Raw genomic sequence first — 25,000 nt, 5'->3', positions numbered from 1 at the left:
CCCTTAATGCTCTCCACAGGGCCACGTTCTTGTGGTCTTACACATTCACATGCACGCCCTGCTCTTGTGGCCGGTCCAAACCACTAACAGTGTGTTTAATGCTGAACAGAAGCAGCTGACTGGCTGTGGTCTTTCCCTCCATCACTCCTTTCTTGCTCTGTGTCCATCTATTTAACTACTGCCTACTGTTTCTCCTTAAGGACCATGTTAGAAATGCTCCATCATACAGTGGCAGTGTTTGGAGGTATTTTTAGCTACGCTAGCGCTGTGGCTCAGGGGGTGGTTGGACCACTTATGGCAGACATTTATCTTCTCCAGGGGATGAATCTGAATGGTTCCAGTAAGATTTTTAGAAATATTGCTGAAAGAATGAGAAAACTAAGGCCTGTGAAAGAGCTTGTGGCTTACAAAGTGGGCAGTACTTTGGCTCTCAGTTCTGAGTCCTCCTTGTTTACTGTAAACCTTAATGAACAGGGTGTCTTAGAGAAAACTGCCCAAAATTATCACATTTGAAAAATGAATTGAATTGAATTAAACTATCAAACAGTTGCTGATTAACTTTGATTACCATCTAGCAGCTTATTGAGTAATGGACAGTTTCAGCTCGAGATGTTGCTATGAACCCAGGTTAAATCCAGGCATTTGATAAGGGCTAATAAATCTTTCTCTTTGTCTAGGATCGGCCTCCTGCAGCCGACTGGAAAAAGCTGGAGGGCTCCAGAGAATACAGGAATGGAAACGCACTCAGGGAATACCAGCTCGAAGGCCTCAACTGGCTCACCTTCAACTGGTACAACTCGTAAGTCACCAGTCACTTTATTTTGTTCAAATTAGTCCCCATCTGCTGCTGCCAGCCTCATAGTCTTCAGTGGACATTAAAATGAACATTAAGTGACCCTGTAGCAAAATGCTGTTAGGTTTTCCCACCGGCACCATCCATTGCTTGAAATACATGCTCCGATGGTACCATCAGAGTCTGTAGGCTAACGTCTTTACTCACTAGCACAAATAGAAGAATGCAGTTGAGTCCTAAGTGCATTTTCTTTTTTGCCTGTTGTGCTTTCATGTTTTTGTGTCTGAAAGTATGTCATCATCGTAGATTTTCTGGAATATCATGTAAATATTAAGGGTGTATTCCAGACCTTTCCAGCAGAATAACACCAAGTATTTTCCAAATTGTCTCTTACATTTTTTTACATTAGATCACTGGAGTGGAAAACAGACTCTCCCATTTGGAAAAGCAGCATTAATAAACCAACAGGGAAAATGTTTTAGATGGTGGAAGCACACTGACTCAGTCATGTGAAAGTCATGGAATTTAACAGCAGGGCCACAGAAGAGGGAGCAGTCATTGGCATTGGGGGTTCTAACCAGTTTAGTGACACTGAAATGGAAACAATGTGAAATGAGATCCTACATGCAGCCCATGTGTTTCAGCCTTTCACTCTGTGCATGTCTTTTGTTCCTCCACAGACGTAACTGTATCTTGGCTGATGAGATGGGCCTGGGGAAGACCATCCAGTCCATTACCTTCCTCTATGAGATTTACATGAAGGGCATTGAAGGGCCGTTCCTGGTCATCGCCCCACTCTCTACCATCCCCAACTGGGAGCGAGAGTTTAGGACCTGGACCGAGCTCAACGCGGTGGTCTATCATGGCAGCCAGGCCAGCCGCAAGACTATCCAGGCTTATGAGATGTACTATAGAGACACACAGGTAAACAGAATGAGATAAGGCCGCTAAACTCTTCATATAAAAACTACTTTTCTAGGATGATATGGTTAAGAACAGCTTATGTTGTTTACCATGTAAACAAAGACTAATAATAAACTGTATAGTAGTATCTGGAAAAAGGTAATGAGTGATACCAATATGCAAATTAGAAAAAATAGTAAAATTAGCATTTAGTGAAACAATAAAAACATATACTTCACACACATAAATCTAAAGAAAGCCGATGTTAAACTACAGTGTTACAGGAGACTGGGAAAGGAGCTGTTTGTGTTCGTCAGTGGCACGTTGGGTTAGAATATCACTGAAAAAACATGTTTACACTGCACAACTGAAGAAACAGTCTGATAACAATAATTATGTTGAGCTTTTTAACTGTGCAAACCTGCATCACTGCAAGACAAACAGTGCATTGATGTGGAGTTAATGATGTTAAACAGACTGCAGAGAATACCAGTCTCAGTAAAGTTAGTGATGAAGTCAGAGAAACGTGTGCGAGTAAAACACATGGACAGGATTTAGTTACAAGAGCGATTTAAATGAAATCATCCGATGTGATTGGACCACTCAAAGGTGGGCGTGGCTAATACACCTTTATATATACGCTAATACAGCTTACTGCAAAGCTGTGGCAAGAGACAGAGCTGTAGACAGCTGTTCACCTTCACCCACACACCCTCTGCTATATCATCCTGCAAGCTCCCACATGCAGGTCTGATGGTGGGCAGGGTTAGCTAGTCACCCCAAATCATGTTTGATGATGATGAGTTTTACAGGACTCTTACAACACACACGTATATCTGGTATGTAGCAGGAGATAAATGAGAAACATTAACTCAGACAAAAGATTTGGAAACTGTCGGGTTTTCTTTAAGGTCAACCAGTGCCCAGTCTCAGACACAAAAATAACATCTGTGCTGATCAAGAGTAGTTAAACTGCTGTGTAACTGAATAAACCATCAAATGTTCATTTTCAAATGATGAAATGTAGCATAGCCATTTGTTAAAAAAAAACAAAAAACTATTTGAAGCAGACATTAGCAGAGAACTATAAGAGTTTAGCTGTTTGGGCCGTCTGTTCTGATTTAGCTGGATCAACAACAGTAGCTTTTTAAAAATGTTTCATGGATTTGCCATCTTGAGCGGGACTTAACCAGGCTTTCTTGATACATATTTCTACAAAACAAGTGTCACCACCAGTTTCCAAAGTGTAAACTGGAAATAGATGAGGAACCAAATTGTTGTGTTGTCTCTTGAGAAGGTTAAGAGTGTCAGTACATCCTCAGCAGCTCTGGATGAGAAGTGGACCAGGATGAGGATCATGTAGATAGTACAGTAGACGGAGGTGAGATGCTGTTGCGTGAGACGGTCAGCAGATCTAAACACCACCTCAGTCAGCTGGAGATGGACTCTGCTCCTCAGCTCTATAAGCTCTTTATAGTCCTGTAGCTGTAAGCCACACACTGTAAGCTCTTACTGAACAATGCTCCTAACATCTCTGAGAGTAACCTTCGCCACAGTGAGCCTGTGAAGAAAATAAGCTGTAGTAGCAGTGTCCTTGCTAGCTGCTTGTTTCTAATCCAGGCTGAGGCGGTCCTCAAGGTTATGATGGAGGGACGGTGTGTTCTTTTCTCCTGTCCTGTCTGATTCACTACATACTGCATGGGCATATACAACAGATACATGGGATTCTTTGCTTCTACCTGGCTTGTTCTACTGTGGCTGAGGTGGTGTACAGATACTGATAACATGAGGAGGTGGAGGGTTGAATACAGCAAACAAACACAAAATAAGTGAACAGTGCTGTTACTGTATCACCACAAAGCTTTTTGGAGTTAGAAAACACAGTGAATCCAACTGTACCATTGTTGACTGCCACAAGTCCAACTTTACCTCAAGCCTTCATTTCAGAGTTTATCTTGGCTCTTCCTCACAGATGCACAGAGCTGCTGTGACCCACAGTTAGTTTTGACCTAAAAGTGTTTCCCTCCCAGACCCACAGTGTACAATACTAAAGGAACTGAGAACACATTTTAGATTATTCTTATTCACCCTCTCTCTCTCTCTCTGCCTTCCTCCCTCCAGGGTAAGATAATAAAGGGAGTATACCGGTTTCATGCGGTGATAACGACCTTTGAGATGATTCTGGCTGACTGTCCAGAGCTTCGCAGCATCCCATGGCGCTGTGTGGTGATAGATGAAGCCCACCGCCTCAAAAACCGAAACTGCAAACTACTGGAAGGACTCAAAATGATGGACATGGTGAGTGGTGATCTTTTTTATTTGTAGCATAGTGGTGGCTATGAGCTGAAGAACAAAGGAGTTAGGAGGAGGTGTGTGTTTACAGCTTCTTTGCACACTGAGTAGTTTTTGGTCTTGTAGAAATTTAAGAGCACTTGATATCAGTTTAAGTTGGACGAATTAGCCCAGTACCTGTGCCATGACGATAGGAAGCTCTCTCCACTCCTCTTCAGGGGTTAAAATCCTGTAAACATCCTGTTTTCAATTTTAGCAACTCTAAATGTGTCTTTCCTGTCTCTGCTTACTCCTCCAGGAGCACAAAGTTCTGTTGACAGGAACTCCCCTCCAGAACACAGTGGAGGAGCTCTTCAGCTTGCTCAACTTCCTGGAGCCGGAGAGATTCCCATCTGAGCAGACGTTCATGACTGAATTTGGAGACCTTAAGACTGAAGAACAGGTGAATGGACAACTCACTTTTTCAGCTCAGCACAGTTCCTAATTTTCCGTTCCAGTGAAGTGTTAACATTGTCTGTGTGTTTCAGGTTCAGAAACTGCAAGGCATTCTGAAGCCCATGATGCTGAGAAGACTGAAGGAGGACGTGGAGAAGAACCTGGCCCCTAAGGAGGAGACCATCATTGAGGTAAGACTGAGATCACGTCATAAGCGTATTTTATACAGCCTGTTCGAGGCAGGAGTGTTGCACTGTTCTGTATAAGAGGTACAAAGGCAGTGTTTGGTTCAGTTTAAATGAACAAAGCCAGGACAATAATGAGGCTTCTTTATGCTAAGATACCAGGATCTCTGTTTAAAAGGAGCTGCAGATGTTTCACAGTTCAAGGCTGGTGTCAGAATCTATTCACTTGTTTTACTGCTGTTCTTCATTCTGCTGTCAAACATAAAAAATAAACCTCAAAAACTCAAATCCTGTTCCATCAAGTGAAATAAAAAATAAATTGATCGACTATCATTGTTCAGGTGGAGCTCACCAACATCCAGAAGAAATACTATCGAGCCATTCTGGAGAAGAACTTCTCCTTCCTCTCCAAAGGAGGTGCTGGAGGAGGAGGAGGAGGAGGTGGTGGAGGAGCCAGCGTCCCCTAACCTCCTTAACACCATGATGGAGCTGAGGAAATGCTGCAACCACCCCTACCTCATTAATGGTACACATTTTTCCATCATTGACATACAAGACTCAGCAAGCCAGTTATTTTTCTCTGATGATTTATAATTGTTGTTGTCTGTTGCGTAGGAGCGGAAGAGAAAATCGCAGAGGAGTTCAGGGACTCCCACGGAGGCAGGGCAGATATGCCGGACATGGCCCTCCAGGCCATGATCCAGGCTGCCGGCAAGCTGGTGCTCATTGATAAGCTGCTGCCCAAACTGAAGGCAGGTGGACACAGAGTCCTGGTGTTCAGTCAGATGGTCCGCTGTCTGGACATCCTGGAGGACTACCTCATCCAGAAACGGTAAGAACAGAGACAAATCAGCATTCCCTGTGCAAAGGTTACTAAGACTGTAATGACCACTATAGTACAGGAATATTCCTGATCCAAGCTCTTTAAAACTGAATATCTGCTGAGCTGTGATCTGCCCAGTGTACAGTCAAGCTGTGATCTGAAAGTGAGATGAAGTTTGTTTGACAGAAGTTGATTCGTCCCAAAACAACAAATGTTTGTGCCAGAGATTCTTAGAACAGTGGATATCAATGTAAACCTGACATCAGAGGACATGCACTGATGAAACATGTATCTGACCCTCTGAAGTAACAGCTGGAGCAAACGTTATTTTTCAGGAGCTCTGCAAATCAATCACTGCTGCTTCAAAACTATAAAGTTGATAAGTTTAAATGATCTAAGAGGAATGAATGTTTTTTAACTGTGAGAAGGTGATTTGGTGAAGAAAGGATCTTCAATTGATCTGGTTTATTTTAGCCAATACCAGTCCACTCAAATATGGTTTGATTGAACTCAGAAAGGACCATTTTTTTACTACAGTGTCAACATTTCCAGTAACTGTTTCAAATTTGTGTTCAGGTATCCCTATGAGCGTATCGATGGCAGAGTTCGTGGTAACCTGCGCCAGGCAGCCATCGACCGCTTCTCTAGACCGGACTCAGACCGTTTTGTCTTCCTGCTGTGTACAAGGGCTGGAGGACTGGGCATCAACCTGACGGCAGCAGACACCTGCATCATCTTTGACTCTGACTGGAACCCTCAGAATGACCTGCAGGTATGAACCACACACTGCTTTCAGGGTGGTGAGATGGAGTTGAGACTGTCTGCTGGATGCAATGACTCTACCAACTGCAGATCATTAGTCCTCTTCTGTAATCTCACATTTTCAGCTGAATGTAGTCATGTGGACCAAGCAGAAATGTATGTAAAGCTCGTTGTGGAACAGTGTTTCTTAATCTCCAAATCTGCCCTCCATCAGGCCCAGGCCCGGTGCCACCGTATCGGCCAGTCAAAGGCGGTCAAGATCTACCGTCTGATCACCAGGAACAGCTATGAGAGGGAGATGTTCGACAAGGCCAGTCTGAAGCTGGGACTCGACAAGGCCGTGCTACAGAGCATGAGTGGACGGGAAAATGCCAACAGTGGGGTAAGACTCACCACTCAAACACGGACACACACACACACACACACACACACACACACACACACACACAGCTGATATCTCCATCAGTGACTTCCAGGTTGATTTATCCATATTCTGAGCACTCACGATGTTTTCAGAACCCTCAAGTCATGGAAGTAAACCTTTTCCTCTGTGGTCCAGGTCCAGCAGCTGTCCAAGAAGGAGATCGAGGACCTGCTGAGAAAAGGAGCGTACGGAGCTCTGATGGACGAGGAGGACGAAGGCTCCAAATTCTGTGAGGAGGACATCGACCAGATCCTCCAGAGACGAACACACACCATCACCATAGAGTCTGAGGGAAAGGGCTCTACTTTTGCTAAGGTAAAAACTTTCAACTCTGCTTAAAAAGTATGGTAAATCAGTCTTCTCCCTTACTCACACAGCCTGTTCACTCTGTATGATGTGTCAGAATTTTCTCTGATCAGGTGAGATTACCTGGTGTTGACCGCCATGTTTTTCTCTGTCTTCAGGCCAGTTTTGTTGCAACGGGCAACCGAACAGACATTTCTCTGGAGGATCCAGACTTCTGGCAGAAATGGGCCAAGAAGGCTGAGCTGGACCTGGACGCAATCAATGGACGGGTGATACGAACACACAAGCGCAAACACACTGAACAAATCTGCAATGTAAATCCCACCCAAGAAAGACAGACATGATGTAGCTGTCAAGCCACAGAGAGAGAACAGTCACACCATGCATCCAAATACCTCGGTGCATACGAAGTCTCACACGTACACACACTCAGTGGTCTCTCCTTATTGAAAGGAGACCAGCAGTGGGATATTGTGGGGGGAGGAGTGAAACAGACTGAGCGAGAGAGAGAGAGAACAGGAGGGAAGCAGAGAGAGAGAGAGAGAGAGAGATTAATATTGACAGTTGAGAATCTCCTCTCTTCCTTAATTACCCATGTTTCCCTGCTCTCATGTGTGTGTGTTTGAGTGAGAGAGAATAAGCTGCTTAGCTCCACTTAACAGAGCACAGATGCTTGGAGGGTACAGAGATATCACTTAGGCAAGTGCTCAAACACACACACAGAAACATGAGCTCAGTCACATTCTCACACTCACACACACACACAGCTTCCTGCTTACAGGCATCTTTATATTCCTCCTTTCCTTCCCTCTTTATATTTGCTCACTTGTTTTCGTTATTTGTGTATTTGTCTCTCCTGATTTCTGGGTCTCTGGGCTGCCTCTCTTGTGGAGGACCCTCCACTGACACACTTACTCCAGTTCTGTGAGCGTGAATACAGGCCGCTCTCCTGGGACTTCTTACTGTGTGATGTTAAAATGGAAATGATTGCAGTGCGCTGTGATAATTGTAGAACTAACTACTGCCCTGTTTTCACATATTAATGGGACTGTAAGGGGGAAAAATCAAATTAATTGAACAAAAATGTAATTCATTAGACAACATAATTAATGTCAGTTTATGTTTGAGCTGGGAAGCAATTTTCTCAGCATCAGGAATGAAACATGGGGCCAAACATCCAATTAATCAGATTTGGTGCAGAGGATGCCATGTATTCACAGGGTCCACAGAGTAGAAATTTACAAATAGGCCACGTCACAGAACTCAGCAGAAGGTACTTTGCATATTGTTATTGGTGGATTCCAGGCCATCTGTAATTGAAAGCAGGTTCTTTCTAAAGAACAAACCAGAACGGGGGCGACCCAATAGCCGAATGGTTAGGCTGCATACCACATGGGCCTCAGTGCCCTGGTCTCTGGCTCGAATCATGATCTGGCTGGACCCTTACTGCGCGTCATTCCCTACTCTCTTCCGGTTTCCTGTCAAAATTATATATAAATATATACACACACACACACACACGTGTATATATATATATATATATACCCATTCTCCATATACTAAAGGATATGTACATACATACATATATAACCAGACACACAGACTAAATGTTTTCATTCCATTTGTCTCCAGAACACACTGGTGATTGACACACCAAGGGTGAGGAAGCAGACGCGGCACTACAGCAGCGTCAAAGAGGAAGAGATGCTGGAGTTCTCGGAGCTGGAGAGTGACGAGGACGAGATGAGCAAACCCTCATCCAAGCCACGACGACCTCAGGACAAAACCCAGGGCTACCCCCGATCTGAGTGCTTCAGGGTGGAGAAGAACCTGCTAGTCTACGGGTTTGTCACATGTTCATGTTTCCTACTCAGAAACCAGATGAATAACAATGTTGACCATTGATTCATATAAAAATTGAGCAATTAAGACATGTCACTCTGATTTCAGTTATTACAGGGGTTACAGGCAATAAAGACAAACATAATTCATTTTAAATCCACGAATGACGGAGTTAATTAAATACTTAGTAATTAGTGCTCAACTCACCATTGTGTTAGACAGTTTGGGAAATACTCATATAAGCTTTCTTTCTGAGAGCAGGATGAGAAGATGGATCCCACTCATATTTATATATTTGATCAATACTGTGTAAAATGTTAGCTTTGCTTATCACAAAGACTGGAAACAGCTAGCCTGGCTCTGGCCAGACAACAACATCCACCTAGCAGCACCTGTGAAGCTAATAAACAAGTTCTTGTGTTGGACTGTTTGTTGGCTGGGTGCAGTGACTTCCTGGACCCTTCACTAGCCACCCAGCAGCAGAGCTTTGTAGGTGCTGGCAGGTGGTTTTTGATCCTTTGGGCAGAGCCAGGGCTAGCTGTTTCCACATCCCCAGTCTTTATGCTAAGCTAAGCTAACTGGCTGCTGGCTGTAGTTTAATTTTTCATTCATGAGTCTTATTCATCTTTTTAGCAAGAAACATATCAGCATATATGCCAGTGTTTAACCGTTCCTTCTAAACATACAGAGACAATACCAATGTAGAAAAGCTCAGAGGAGGGAAACAGCTGATGATTTGTTTTAAATATAACAGACATGAAAGGATTGTGTTGGAACAAAACACTGAAGCAGAAAAATCAACAGAAAAGGAGAAACCTGGTTGAAGTTGTGGTGGATGTGGAGTCATGTTGTTGGATGGAATTATTACAAGTCACAAGTGTGTGTTTGAGTATAAAAGTGTTTCGGTAGACAGAAATCTTTCCTCTCAGGGCCGTCAATACACACCAACAACATACAATCGTTTGCACATACACACTTACACTCAGCGAGCATGCTGTTACAAAGTGACCTTGGAGAGTTTTAATCTCACATACAGACGGTAGACTAATGTTAAGTCTGTCACACTTTTTAAAATGATGTCCACTAATATTCACTTTTCTGCAACTGTTTTTTAAATTTAGATTTCAAAATGCATCTAGTTTCTCTCTTTACATTAATTTACATTTATTGACAAATAAGAGTATTTCATTAACTTAACAGTTCATCTTCTGTTAGTCTGTGCAGTTTCATCTCAGCTCAGACTTGTAGTTGTGCACAATAACAGCCCTCAGTCTTCAGAGATGGAGAACAATACATACTGCACACGGAGGCAAATTGACACACTTACCACAGATAGTGATTATCTGGTGAGCCCGTCCATTTTCATGGCTGACTTGGCGTGACTGTGTGTATGGTTGTGTGTAAGAAAGAACAGTGGTGCTAGTGAGATGTCAGCGTTGTTATTGTTACAGTCTAGTCTCGTGGCCCGAGGCTATAGGACACAAAAACACACTGACTGGGCCTGTCCTCTCTGCTCAGCGCTCTGTTGTCTTTTCCCATCAGCCATCTCTCTCTCACTAACCCTCACCCACCATTTTAGCCTTTCTGAAATAGTTCAGAGTGATACTGGTTCACATGGTTCAGTGAAGATTGGGAAGCAGCAGTGGAAAAATTTTAGTGGAGAACAAGACCAGCCACATCAGCCTTTAGGGTCGCTCACTCTCTGGAGGTGGTGGGGGGCGGGTTGGGCTGTGATCCATGAAAACATGCACACGCACACACACACACACACAGAGAGAGAGAGAGAGAGAGAGAGAGACACGAGAGCCCAGTACTCATCAGTGATCTGCCACTGGAGTGCGAGTGTGATAGATGTCTGGGCTGTGTATATACTCATGAAGGATCAGGGTCATGTGAGTGAGTAGTGTGCCACAGAATTACAAACTGCCTGACACACTTGATAGAATGATTATTTCACTATTCCAGAGTTCACTGCAGTATTCCAAAACTCTCAGGCAAGAGGGCATTTTAGTAAAGAAAACCTTCAACTCACCTTGAAAACTGTTATTTAATCACACAGTTCACCAGTGTTTTTATGGTGTTTGCTTTACTGTATTACTTTTACATTATAGCACTTGTTGTAGTGTTAGTAACAGTGTTGAACTTGAAGACCTGCTTGCTGCCTGAATCCATCAGTAAAGTGTAGTGTAGTGTGTAGTGCTGACTGATGGACCAGTGCCTCTGACCTGCCTGGTCCTGGTGTTTGTTCAGTCATTGAATGATTTAGTGATTCAGTCTGACAATCAGAAACATGCTTTATTTGTTTGTTTGCTGTTGTGTACTTTTTGATTTGATTTCCTACCTTGTGACATGGTAGACTGGCTCTGTTAATCCAGTGTTTTATATTCAGTGGTGGAGGTTAGAAGTCAGGTATATCCATATGCTTACAGGCTCCCTCACTCTCTCCATGTCTCTCTTTAGTTGGGGTAGGTGGAGTGACATCCTGGCTCATGGTCGCTTCAAGCGCCCCCTGAAGGAGGCTGATGTCGAGACCATCTGCAGAGCCCTGCTGGCCTACTGCCTACTGCATTACCGTGGGGACGAGAACATCAAAAGTTTCATCTGGGACCTGATCACCCCCAGTGAAGATGGCACCACCAAGACACTGACCAACCACTCTGGTAACACACACATCTGATTTACACTCTATACTGTACTGACTGAGCTCACTGCACAATTCATGAGCATCTGAAAAATAATGGACTCACAATGAACCATTAGAGTAATATTTCACTCAAAATGATTTCATGTAGCATCAGGCTTCTCCATCGTAGAGCTGTAAGGTGGATGAGAAAGTGAGGTGATGGCTTAGAAAAGGAAAAAAAAACTGCAGTTTTCAGGAATTATGTAAACAAGATTTGAACCTGATCAGACATGCTTTCTTTGGGTACTTGACATATTCTGATATTCTGTGCTGTGTACACGTTTCAGGTACTGTTGGAGTGTGATAGTTGGAAAATGTCCTTACAGTGTACAGATTAGATATTCACAACATGCATAAATAACCCTGGAAATGTTTGAACAAGGTGCACAGGTTGTCATTTGTAAATTCCCCTGACTGTTGCCTTACTCCCCCCACCCCCAGGTCTCTCTACCCCAGTCCCTCGGGGTAGGAAGGGCAAGAAGGGGAAGTCCCCGGCCCCGCCCCCACAAACTCCACGAGCTGATTGGCTGGCCAGCTGCAATCCTGACCACTTACTGCAGGAGGAAAGCTACAAGAGACACCTGAAACATCACTGTAACAAGTAGGACTACACACACACACACACACACACCTGAAACACCATGACAGCTATGGCTAATTGATCCCCTTTTAATTTTTAGACTCTTTAAGTATTATTCATTGAACTTATGTTTCCGCAGTGTACATTTTCATGGATAAAATAATCCTAAAATAAGATTATCCTTTATTAGTCCCACAGTGGGGAAATTTAACAATACTAACCAGTGTGGATGGAGCTGGGGCTTTAAAACCAGGACACAGACACACGTGGCACGTGACTTCCTGAGTCTGGCTCTATAACCACGCACACAGCACAACTTCAACAGAGGCAGCAGTCTCCTTGTCTTCTTCGCACACACATGCACACACTCACTTGCTTTGTGGTCAGCTCTCTCTCCTGTTGTCAGGGAGATATAGATTCAATTCCAAGATTTTTTTTTCTTCTTGAGGGGGAAGTTTGTTTTTGTGTCTGTGCGTGTGTCTGTCTGTGTGTGCCTGTGTGTCTGGCTGTGTGCCAGGCCAGGTGCTAGGCAGGCAGACCTGTTGGAAGCGGGTGAAAGACACACACAAGCACACACACACAAGCACTCACACACTCACACAGCACTCACACACACTCACACACACTCACACTCACTCACACACACACACACACACACACACACACACACACACACACACACACACACACACACACTTGGGGGTGATTATGTGGTGCCATCTGCTAGGCTGAAGCACAGCGTTGTGTGGCTAATCAGGCCTGGCACATTGATGGATGAGCACACACAGCCTGCCAACAAACACACACACACACAGACACACTGCAACTTGTCCAACTTGCAACTTGATGCACACGCACACGCACACACACACATACACACACACACACACGCACACACACTGCAGAATGAGTTGCAAATGACTGTCTTTAACCCCCCCAAACTAAACTTTCTGTTCCCTCCCCTCCAGCATAGCTCTGTACCTCTCAGTTTTTTAGCTGGACCACAACAGAGGGGACTGACTGACTGACTGACTGACTGACCGCCTGGTTTTCGTGCTGAGTGTTGGAGTTTCCTCAGTAGCCGTTGCTCTTTCACCATGATTTGTTACGAACAGTTTCTTCTACATCATCAGGGGGTGTTTACAGGCAGTGCTGCCAGTTTATCACCTTTGTCAGAAGATTTGCTAACTGTTCAGTCCCCTTAGAGACTCCTTAAAAAAGTACCTAATGACTTTTTGGACAAACCACAGCCACTTTCTGTAGAATAGACCCTGTGAGCACCAGTTTTTTGTCCTCAGTTTCACACACTGATCATATACGGTCGAGACATGTATGACGTTTGACCTGGTCTTGTTCCTCCCACTCACCACCTCCTCCCAACCCCCACATCTCCTTCTCTCCTCTTCTGTCTTTTGCTCCAAACACTATTGGCATTAAATCCTGGTGACAAATGTTCACAGTGAGGCAGATCTCCCAGAGAGCAGATCAAATCTGACTCTGAGTCTTCAGCCTTGACTTGAAGTGATTCATTTTGCTGGAGGAAATATAATTCTTAATGTGAACGTCTGTAATTTGTATCCAGAGAGGATGACCATCTATTGACAGCAGTGGTACAAAAGTCTGAAACAAATGAATTCTGCTTTTTGCAATCAGTATTGAAGAGAAGCAGAGGACTTAATCCATCTGTGTCATTTAAGATTGATCTGTTCAGTGTTTCAGAGGAAATTTCTGCTGCTTCACACTGTGTCCTGCAGTAAAGTCAGTTCAGTGTCAATAGTGACATCAGGACTTTCCCTGGTAATGAAACACCTGATATCACAGGCACTCATCAAATTTCATTCAAAGGAAAATCAAACATCATGAGGGAGTTTTATATATAAGCTACTTAACTGGTGTACACAAGAGGATTTTCCAACTTATTTCTATATAATTTGGTGCTTAAAGTAGTCTAATCTTTCTATCAGTCCTCAACTCACGGTAGAAGCACTTTCTCAGACCACACAGCCATTCTCTGGTTCCAGCTTCTCAACTTAGGGTTGAGGATTAGAGGATTTTCTGTTTTTCTTTGTTTCCTGTCATTGTGAAGTAAATATCTGTTACTATAGACCAATGAGAGATTATTTGTCTGTGCTTTAACCCTGGAAATCTTTTTTTTTTTTTTTTTTTTAGTTCAATAGCCTTCCTAAGAACAGCTTCACTAACGTGTTTCTGTGTTACTGTTTGTCAGGGTGCTGCTGAGGGTGAGGATGCTCTATTATCTGAGACAGGAAGTCATAGGTGACCAGGCTGAGCGCATCCTGGAAGGAGCCGACTCCAGGTTAGTAAATACTCCATCTTTCATTCTCTGTTACCACATCTTCCCGTGCTAATGAGGGCATAGGAACTTCCTCAGTGTTTTTGTGCAGTCAGAGAGACTTTTGGTGCGCCAGCTAACTACTGCTACTGCTCACTTCCTGTTCTCATCCCTGTTCTGTTCAAAACAAACCCAAGATCACACAATCACATTTAGTCGTATGCCAGTGTGCAATGTGTTTTATTATGCCTCACTGGCATGGACGTAATACCTCACTAACATGTTGAGGAAACTTCCTCATATTTGGCAGAAACATTCACTTGGACAAAGGTCAAAGGTCAGGGTGACATCACAAAACATGTTTTTGGCCATAACTCAGGAATTCACACAAATGTCTATTAGGCTAAAATGATGAAGAGATGACATTTTAAATCCAAAAGGTCAAATGTCAGTTTTCCACTTTTCTGACCATTATTCAGTGTCAGCAGTCCACCACTGACTCACTGGACAACTTCAAAAAAAAAAAAAAAAATACTCATTACCTTTTATTCAAGTCCTTCATGCTCAACTTCATTACATATATTATATACAATTATGAGGTGGTAATTCTAGTTAAGATTTTTTTTTTCATCCTGGACCTTTTTGACCGTGGACCGTCTAGACAGAGGCAATTTGTTATTTCTCGAAATCTCCTCAAATGTCTGTGAGACAAACACAAGAAAACAAACCTTCCATCCAAACCATGTATCTTGTGCAGCCTGGTATTTTCACTTAAATGCACAATACTTGGAGTTTATGATAGTTAATGGAAGCTTTCATGTATTAGATGCATCAATTATTACTGTGGTGTATTTCTGTCTGTTCTAGTGGCCTCTTTGGCAGGTTTCCTCTTATTGTGACAGCAACAGCACACAGTTACTTTATCAGGGGGAAATAAGCCTTTTATCACAGTGTTTGACCCATTTAAAGGTTTTTTAAATACATTTTGCAAATTATGTCCTCTTATCATTTGGCACAAGGTGTGTCAGAGCTGCAGTGTTGATGTGAGGGTTAGATTTGCTGCTCTCCTTGCCTGTTTCCTTGATCTCATTCCGACAGCTCCTTCACTGCCTCCTCTATCTTTTTCTCTGTCACACTACACTTTTCCTGGCATCTCTCCATCTCTCCCTCTCTCTGCAATGTACTCTAGTCTATGATCATCTCCCATCCCCCGCTCATCACCCTTTCACCCAGATGTGGATGCATTTATAATTTGGAGCACATGCACTTCATGTTGATCTCTCTCACTCCCACCCTTCCCCTGTTTCCCTCCCCCAACTCAGTGGCTACTGTGACAGACCCCTGTGTTTGTGTGTGTGTGTGTTTGTGTGTGTGTGTGTTTGTGTGTGTGTGTGTGTGTGTGTGTGTGTGTGTGTGTGTGTCAGCGCGTGCCAGACGTGAGCATACGGGGTGCTATCGTGCCAACATATGCCAGGGGGATTTAGCATGCCAGTGTTGGCGAGCACGCGTTTGTGTGTGTTGCCAAGGCCGCGCATGCTGCTGTTTGCAGAGATAAGGGACTATTTCCCGGTTTCTTCTCTCCTCCTGACACCCTCAGACTTTCTGTGTCCATTGTGTATTGTACCCTTTCTCTCCATAACTAGCAGGAAGCACCATTTTCTACCATCTTATTTCCATAATGGAGGATTTTGTTTGTTTGGCACCACAACACTGAATGCATCCTGCAGGAACTGCGCATGGTGAAACTGTTCTCAGTTTTTATTTACACGCCTGAATAATCCTGTTCTTGACCAGATATCTGGTTTCAGCTGGGCTCTTGTAATAACACCTACAAGCTCATAGTGTGAGTCCATTTACTCTGACAGTATATTGTGTAGATGTCCCTTATTATTTTATTTTAGCACAAAGTCCTCATTAAAATCCCAGGAAAACAAGGTCCCTATAAGACCAGAGCGTAAAGGTTGAAGGGATGATACCAACGGTGGATAGTAAGAAGAGTCATGTTAGGGAGGTGTCATTATATTTGACGCCTCACACAAACACTAATTTGACTGAACCAAGTTAATAAAGAAATACTGTGAAAGCTTAAAGAATATTCCAGTGAAAATAGTCAGACAGTACAACAAATTATTTCAACTGTGCTTGTCTCCATTTTGAACTTTGAAATCAGCGTTAATACCATGGATAAAAACAATTCTTCCATCGTGCTGATCTCTAAATGCTTGTATTCCCCAGGAAGATCAGCACTGTCTATCTGAACTGACTGTCTGATGCTGAACTCCTCAGGCATTATTTGGTTTACTCCATATGAATGTATTGGTCATCTAGTGCTACTTGTAGGGCTTCTTAAATAATTTGTCTAATGAAGTAATGTAGTAATGAAAACTTTATTCATTCTAAATCTGGCTCTACTGAACTTTTTTCCCCCAACAAGAAAAAAAAATATGTTGACAGTGATTATCTGACTCTGTGCTGGCGACAGCTGTGCACAGCGGTTTTATGTTGTCTGTCCATCACATTCTCATTAATATGAGATCTCAGCAGCACCTCAAGGAAGTTTCTTCAAATTTGGCACAAACTTTCATTTGGAGTCAAACACGAGCTGACTAGATTTTGGTGATCAGAGGTTAAAAGTCAAGGTCGTCATCATAATCTGCAAAAACACCTTTCTGACCATTATTCAACGCCTTAACTCAGGAGCAGAGAGAGACAGTGACTGTTGGAGGCATACAGCTGTGAGGTGGTGATTCCAGTTTCAGCCGGTTTAGACTGCTGTCAACAATAATTTGAAACTTGAGCTAATCTTTGCTCTTGTAACTTTTTATTTGAGCTGTTCATTAGCAGCGTTTTTAAGCATTTTGTCCAAACCATCTCTACACGTATCATACCTCCTTTTACCTGTTTTCAATTTCTCAAATCTCTGGATCATTGACAAATTGACATTTCCCTTGTAACAAAACCGTACCAGTGAGTAGCACCTCCTGATTAGATCACTATTTCCTTTTCCTGTATTTGCATGTAATTTACTTCTTTGTCAAAAAAGGGAATGTTGAATATTGAGGTTTATTCAAAACACATAAGGATACCACAGATGTAGCTGCACAACTAGAATATGGTGTTTGTACATTAATGTTCCTTTACTATATTTAGTTGTTTTTATCTGTGGTTGGCGGCTGACAACTTCTACAATGTAATAACAGATCAGATTAATCCATTAATCAGATTTCTGTCGTTCCCTTTTCTGTTTTCCTCATTATGAATTGAAATATAAAACAGTTGCTGCACTGAAGACCAGTTGAACACACACAAACAGTTCAGTGTGATTATCAGTAATATGATATGTTTATCTCTGCCACAGTGAGCTGGATATCTGGATTCCTCAGCCGTTCCATGCTGAGGTCCCAGCTGACTGGTGGGACAGCGAGGCCGACAAGTCCCTGCTCATTGGCGTCTTCAAACACGGTAAGAAACACACACTGGCGTTCAACCACCACATTACACATAAGCACAGATAACATGCCAGCATCGTAGGACACACTCATAGACGCACTCCACTGGCTTCCGACCCAGTGAGCATCGCGCAAGCAGACACACACACATCATAGTCAAACTGGGTGAGGGTGCTCACAAACACATCCCACCCACTTCTGCTGCCACCAGTTGATTGGTGTTGCCATGGTGATAGCGATACGCAGTTGGTAGGCTCAGTGTGCTATCACGAATGTGATTGATTGCTGGTTTCACCGCTGGCTCCGAGTGTGTGTGCTGCACTGTGCTGTGTGTTACAGGTGTTACTGATGTGAACAGAGAAGATGTGGTTGTTTTAACTTTGAGATTAGCTCTAACTGTCAACCTGTTACCTGGAGCGTCAGCTGGAAAATGTCCCAGTGACCCACCTTCTGGTGCTGACTGAATGTGACTCCCAGTGACAGGCCGATGAGGCTAATTGTTGTGTGTGGAAACCCTCATTCATATTAATTTGGCGTAATTGTCATAATTTTTCCATCATTGCCACCCTCTATGATTCTATTAGGACACACACACACACACTCACACACACTGGAATACAAAGGGACTCACCCATAGTTAATCATAATCCTCATTCACTAGGGAGGCCCTTTCTGAGGGGGGCTAACACACACATGCACACACAGTGAGCATTGTATGCAGACACACACACACAGGCAGACAAAACAGTGCGACACACATACACACACAGAAGAGTGATGGCCTATAAAGGCCCTGATGATTAACGTTTGGCTGTGTGTGTGTGTGTGGTGTGTGTGTGTGTGTGTGTGGTGTGTGTGTGTGTGTGTGTGTGTGTGTGTGAGTGAGTGAGTGAGTGAGTGAGAGAGAGAGAGGCGGTTACCAACATCTTTCCTAATTGAACTGTGATGGTGAGAGAGAAAGAAGGAGGGATGAATTAAAGGTTGAAGAAGAGGTGGTGTGTTTCTGTTATGGTGGCCCTATCTACTCCTCTTTTCCTTTACTCCCCAGCCACCTGTCCTCTTCCCTCACTTCTTCCACTCTTGTCTGCCTCTCCTTTTTTTTCCTTTTTTTTTTTTTTTTTTCTTTTACCCTAGTCCTCTGCCTCCCCCTCCGTCTCCCCCTCTCCCAGTGTGTCTCAGTAGGACCTGCACATTCTAATCTGTTCTGCCTGAATGCCCCTAACGGACGGACACACACACACACACACTATGCTTCTCACACCCACTAGCTCACTTTCACAGACATCATGACACACACTTTTTCCTCTTCGTCCTCTCTTTGCTCCCTTCCCCTCTCTCTCTCTCTCTCTCTCCTCTCTCTCTCCTCTCTCTCTCTCTCTCTCTCCCTCCTCTCTCCCCCTCTTCTCCCTCCTCCCCTCTCCCCTCCCTCCTCCCTTCTTCTAGACACAAATGGGCACCTGCAGGCTCACTTGGATAAGCACACACATACACACACGTGCAGAACAGGGACGAGTGTACATACACAAAAACACCAACACACCACACACCCAGGCTGTCTGTCTTGTCAGCAGCTGGCTCCTGGGGTCTGCCCTTCTGCTGCAGTTTTTGTCTATTCCTTCATTTAATATGGATGATGTGTGTGTGTGTGTGTGGTGTGTGTGTGTTGGATTGTGTAGCATCGACGTCTGTCTAGGAGCTGAGCTTAGAGCCTTCTGTCGGAGGAGTTTGTCCTGACCTGGGTGTGTTGACCAATAACCTTTTAGTCTACAGTACTCTCTGTGGCTAACTGGTGGCAGTTACCGAGTGGTTACCAGTGGAAATCCACTTTACAGTCTCTACACCTTTTGTCATGAATATCCAAGCTTCTGTATTCCTCACATGTTTTTTGTCTTCCTCTTCAGGCTATGAGAAGTACAACTCGATGCGTGCCGACCCCGCCCTGTGTTTCTTGGAGAGGGTGGGTATGCCGGACGCCAAGGCTATCGCCGCTGAGCAGAGGGGCTCCGACCATGATGGCAGATGGTGTCGAGGGGTAAGAGAGCAGGTTTCACTGACCAATAAGCAGATTCTTTCCTCTGCCTTTGCTTCTAGTGTTTTTGGTTTCATCTTTCTTATTCATCACAGTTTCAAACACTGTCCTCGGCCTTCCTTTTTTCCACTCATTTCAAGTGGTGCTATAGATCCTTGTAGGTCATCACTTGCCTCAACCCACATGTTTGTAAATCTGATGTTCATTACACATTTATAGTTTCACAGCTTTCACCATGTCTAGTCAGAAAGTCATTACTCTAGGAAACTCAGAGTCTTCATTTCCTCTACAGTGAGGATGAGGATCCAGAGTACAAGCCACTGCGAATGCCTTTTAAAGATGACATGGACGACTTCACCAACTCTCCGCTGGATGACAAAGAGGACACTGTGGAGGGCGAGAATGAAGGTAAACTTGGAATTTACCTGGAGAGAGTGATAGGGGAGGCTGAAAGGTGCTAATGAACCCCCAAAAGCTGGCCAACTTGTTTTGCTAATTAAAATACTACTAGAGATTTTGCCTCTAAAATACTCAGAATATATAACAAGTAATGAAATGACAGCAGTTCTTTAACCTCATCCTTGGTCCTCTGGTCTCTGTCTCACTCACAGCAGCTAAATCAGGTGAGAACGGTCAGAGTGCAGCTACTGTGGGTGGAGCTTCAGGCTCCACTGAGCGACTTTACTGGCCAGCAGCATCCGCTCTGACAGCTCGCCTACGTCGCCTCATCACGGCCTATCAGCGCTCCAACCGCAGAGAACAACTCCGCCAGGAGGCCCTCAACCGGCCTGACGGTCGCCGTCGACGACGCAGGGAGTCCTGCCTTCCATGTCTGTGGTTACTGAAACAGGAGGAGGAGCGACTTACATCCAAGATGGAACAGCAGTGTTCATGACAGAAGGAAGCCCATATCTGGCAAAACGAAATGCTTACTTTGCAAAGGTGGACAGTTAATGCCAGAGGCTTCACCAGTGATGACCACCAGCTCCCTGATGGCTGATGGAGCCATGTACTACAAGGAGAGGAGACAAAGGTGCAGTTACATTTAATGTCACAAAATTTAAAAGGCTTACACACTTGTATATGGACATATAAGAATATTTATTGAAAAAAAATCACCCAACAGTAATTAATATTAGTGATAAATGAAATAATAATAATTATAAATATCATAAATAATAATATTAAAATAAGTAGTATTTGAATACAACAGCCTTCAAAATACAGAAGAATAAAATCTGATCATGTTACTTTTGGTAGTTGAAGCTCACGCCTGTTATTTTTCTCTCTGTCAGATGGACCCGTCGTGAAGAGGCTGATTTCTACCGTGTTGTGTCCACCTTCGGCGTCGTCTTTGACACCCAGTGTCAGAAGTTTGATTGGACACAGTTCAGAGCCTTTGCCCGACTGACAAGAAAACCGACGAGAGCCTGGAGAAATATTACTACTCGTTTATTGCCATGTGTAAACGGGTCTGCAGAATGCAGGTCAAGACTGAAACAGGTAAGAGGAAACATCCATTGCTTGAGGTGAAAAAGTGGCCAGCATGGCACAGAGTTGAATTTCTTTATTAAAGACTGTCTCTGTCTTTGACCTCATCAGAACTCCCAGACCCAACCCTGATCATTGACCCGATCACAGAGGAGCGTGCCTCTCGCACCCTGTACCGCATCGAGCTGCTCCGCCGCATCCGAGAGCAGGTCCTCCTCATCCCTTGCTCTCAGAGCGCCTCAAGCTCTGTCAGCCCTCTCCAGACCTCCCGGAGTGGTGGGAGTGTGGCCGCCATGACCGAGACCTCCTTCTGGGGGCCTCTAAGCACGCGTGAGCCGAACAGATTATCACATCTTAAATGACCCTACCTTGGACTTTCTTGAGGCCCAGCAGCGCTCTACCAGCCAGCGAGGAGCCGGCATTGGCACAGGATCCCAGGGAGAGGTCACCAAAGCTGGAGTAGGAGCAGCAGAAATCACCCCTGCACCTCTCCTCACCCCCGCCGAGCTGGCGAGCGCCGCAGCTGCTGCCAAAACTGCTGTTAATGCCGCTAAAGACGAGAAGACGGAAGAAGGGAAAATGGAGGTGGAGGTGAAAAAGGAAACGGAGGGAGGAGATGCCAATAACATTCCATGTACCAAGACTGAAACTCCTGATGAAGAGAAGAAAAATGAGGGAGAGGTTGGAAAAGGGGAAGATGAGACTGCTGCTTCACCAAGAAAGGAGGTCAAGAAAGAGGAAGAGGAGGCTCAGCCAAAAGTAGAAAAAGAGGAGGGGGAGGAGCTGAAACAGGAGCAGAGTGGAGATGAAGAGAAGACTTCCAAGCCTGCAGATGAAGAAGAGAAGGAGTTGACAGAGGAGAAGAGTCTTGTTGACTCCCCAAGGGACCAGAAGGAGATGACCACTGAGCTCTCAGAGCATCCTGACTCCTCTCCTAAAGCACAGGGACTGTGGGGAGGAAGACGGAGAGGAGAGGGAGCGGGAGAGCCCCGAGTCTCCTAAATCTCCAAGTCAGCTGACACAGAGAAGAGCCCAGAGGAGGAAGAGGAGGAGAGGATGGATGAAGACGACAAATCAGAGAAATCCTCTCAGGCTGAAGGTACTTTATCACACTGACATTAAGGTTTTCAGTGTCACTGATCTCAGTGGGAATAAAGATTAAACTTTAGTTTTGGATTTAATTACCATGGAGATGTTTCTAAACAACATATGTTCCAAATGTCTCACTGTAATTGTGCTGTTTGCCCTGTTGTTGACCAGGTTATTTGTCCTGGTTGTCAGACACTGCACTTGGTCACAGGCCTATTTCTGGTGTTTCCCCTCATGACTTGGTAGTGTTTTAATGAGTCTTAAGTTCCAGGGGAGAGAATAAAATGAGTTTGGATCCCTTGATAACGGTTTGGGAAACCTTTTTAATTAAGAAAATGCAAAATGGCTTTCCTTCTCTCTGCACAGCGAGCGCTGCATCAGAGCAGAAGAACTTTGACGAGGAGAGTATCGCGTCTCTGAGCATGTCGGCCCGCGACGAAACCAGAGATGGGTTCTGCCCCGACGACCTGCCAGAAACATCTGCACTGCATGCCTTACAGGACCGCGCCTACGCCTTCTCATTCTGGCCTAAGGTGAGTCTTACATGATAAGGCCAATCAGGTAATACAGGTAATGACCACTACATCTTAAAAACAGGGAAAATTAGGAATAAAGGAATATCCAAGCTGAACAGATTCTACACCTGTTGTAAATAAGGGCCTGTGTCTGCTGTAGATATCCAAAGCACTTTCTATGATAGCTCACCTCCCACCTCTCTCCACCCTCTCCACCCCTCAGGATCGAGTGATGATTAACAGGATGGATAACATATGCGAGGCTGTCCTGAAGGGCAAGTGGCCTGTCAACAGACGCCACATCTTCGACTTCCCCAGCAACTTGTTGCCGGGCACGGCTCGGCAGTAACCACGGCAGCCACAGCAACTGACAGCCCCCTGCAGAGGCGGAGCCTGGCCGAGCTGACGATGGCGGGCATCCATACGCCTTACAGTGGGAGTGAAGAAAAAACACTATCACCACAGGTTCATGTGAGTGTCTGTGTGCACATATACACCAGAAATAACATGACCAGCAGCATGTTAGTCAGAGCCTCAGATATTTGACAGTTGATGCCAGGTTTCTGAGTCATACCAGTTTAACCCAGCAGCATCCTGTGTTTCTAATGAAAGACTGTCATGAATGAATGTCAGTAGTGCTACTTGTTGTTGCTAGCTGAAGTGTCAGGAACAATACTATGACATGCTGCTCAGTAAGTTGATGAAAGGCAGACACAGGTGTAACTGTGGAGCTGATGTTGCAGGAGGGAGCTCTGAGCCTGACGGTGCCTCGACGGAGGAGGAGGAGGAGAAAGATCGAGATAGAGGCAGAGAGGGCCAAGAGACGTAACCTGATGGAGATGGTGGCTCAGCTGAGAGAGAGCCACGCTGCCGCTGAGTCCCAGAGCCAGGCCATAGACCTCACCAAGGTACTTCATCAGTCTGACTCATCATTAGAAGCTATGTTACCATGCCTCCAAAAATAAATACTGATTTTAACATTCAAACAAATTCTAGTTTTTTTTAACTAAAGGTGATCTATTTTGCTGCTCAGGGTATGCACCATCACCACAAGGCCTCACCCTCATTGGCTGGATTCCCCAGTGCCCTGGTGACAAGCTCCTCTCTCAAAGCCCAGATGGAGTTGCTGCAGCAAGCCCCACCCTCTGGACACAGAGCCAATGGCTCACTGGACGCTGACCTGCCCATCATGAGGAGGAGGCGAGGCCGCAGGAAAAATGTAGAGGGCCTGGAGCTGCTGTTCATGAGCAACAAGAGAGCAGGAGGGGTACGGACTGGATCAGAAGTCAAGTTGTTGGTGTCGTACAGACCCATGTGTTCACTGTGTGCAAGAATCCACATTAAATGTATGTTTTCCTCTGTGTGGATGTTCAGGATGATACAGAGGGGGCAAAGGTTTCAGCTGTGGAGGGGGTTCAGGATGCTGCCCGGGCTGCCCACAGATCCCTCACCATCCCAGAGCAGAGCCCCAGTGCCAGATCTCTTGCCTCTGGCAGTCTGGAGGAGGAAGAGGCAGCAGTGTCAAACAAAGAGCTGGGAGAATGGCTGAGGCAGCACCCAACATACACCATGGACATGGCTGGATTCACACCAGTACAGCCCTCCTTTCTCCTTTACTTTGTCTCTCCTCTCCACTTTCAGTCCTGTTGTTTAAGTGTTAACTGTTGTCCTTGCTTTCCTTCTGTTTACTATCCACTATATTAAACTGACTCTCACTATATTCATACCTGCCTCTCTGTTTTTGTATCTTCCTGCTACAGAAGAGCGAGGAGTTACTGCTGTCTCAGTTCTCCAAGCCCAAGCAGAAGCGCCATCGCTGTCGAAATCCCAACAAGATCGACATCAACACCCTGACTGGAGATGAGAGAGTACCTGTGGTCAACAGACGCAATGGGCGCAAGGTAAGCTGACAAACAGTGGCTTTAAAGTGTTCAGATTCCCTCACATTTCCAACAGTCTACATTCAGTAGACTCTAACCCTCATTAAAAACTTAAAACTGACACTACAGTGTTCAGTCTTTGCTGTAGCTTCAGACTGTGTTCAGGTTCATCCTGTTCTCTCTAATTCTCACTGAGATGTGTTTAGAACTTGACTGGAGTCCACCT

The 25,000-nt window shown here is 44.6% G+C and overlaps 1 protein-coding gene across 1 annotated transcript in view; it reads left to right on the top strand.

Annotated features, from left to right (window-relative positions):
• The window catches only part of chd7 (chromodomain helicase DNA binding protein 7), an 80,104-nt gene that overhangs the window by 37,534 nt on the left and 17,570 nt on the right, over positions 1-25,000 (top strand). Inside the window, 17 exon segments of the mRNA XM_051070184.1 lie at positions 678-799; positions 1,474-1,717; positions 3,818-3,994; positions 4,287-4,430; positions 4,516-4,614; positions 4,950-5,069; positions 5,071-5,134; positions 5,224-5,440; positions 6,008-6,203; positions 6,408-6,575; positions 6,753-6,932; positions 7,082-7,192; positions 8,556-8,767; positions 11,226-11,425; positions 11,890-12,049; positions 14,256-14,345; positions 17,680-17,783. Coding sequence (XP_050926141.1) covers positions 678-799; positions 1,474-1,717; positions 3,818-3,994; positions 4,287-4,430; positions 4,516-4,614; positions 4,950-5,069; positions 5,071-5,134; positions 5,224-5,440; positions 6,008-6,203; positions 6,408-6,575; positions 6,753-6,932; positions 7,082-7,192; positions 8,556-8,767; positions 11,226-11,425; positions 11,890-12,049; positions 14,256-14,345; positions 17,680-17,783 — 2,608 coding nt within the window.

The sequence above is a fragment of the Lates calcarifer genome, linkage group LG4 (assembly GCF_001640805.2).
Source record: "Lates calcarifer isolate ASB-BC8 linkage group LG4, TLL_Latcal_v3, whole genome shotgun sequence".
Taxonomy (NCBI): Eukaryota; Metazoa; Chordata; class Actinopteri; family Centropomidae; genus Lates; species Lates calcarifer.
The sequence above is the reverse complement of the archived record's forward strand: the minus strand, read 5'-3'. Positions and strand labels throughout refer to the sequence as shown.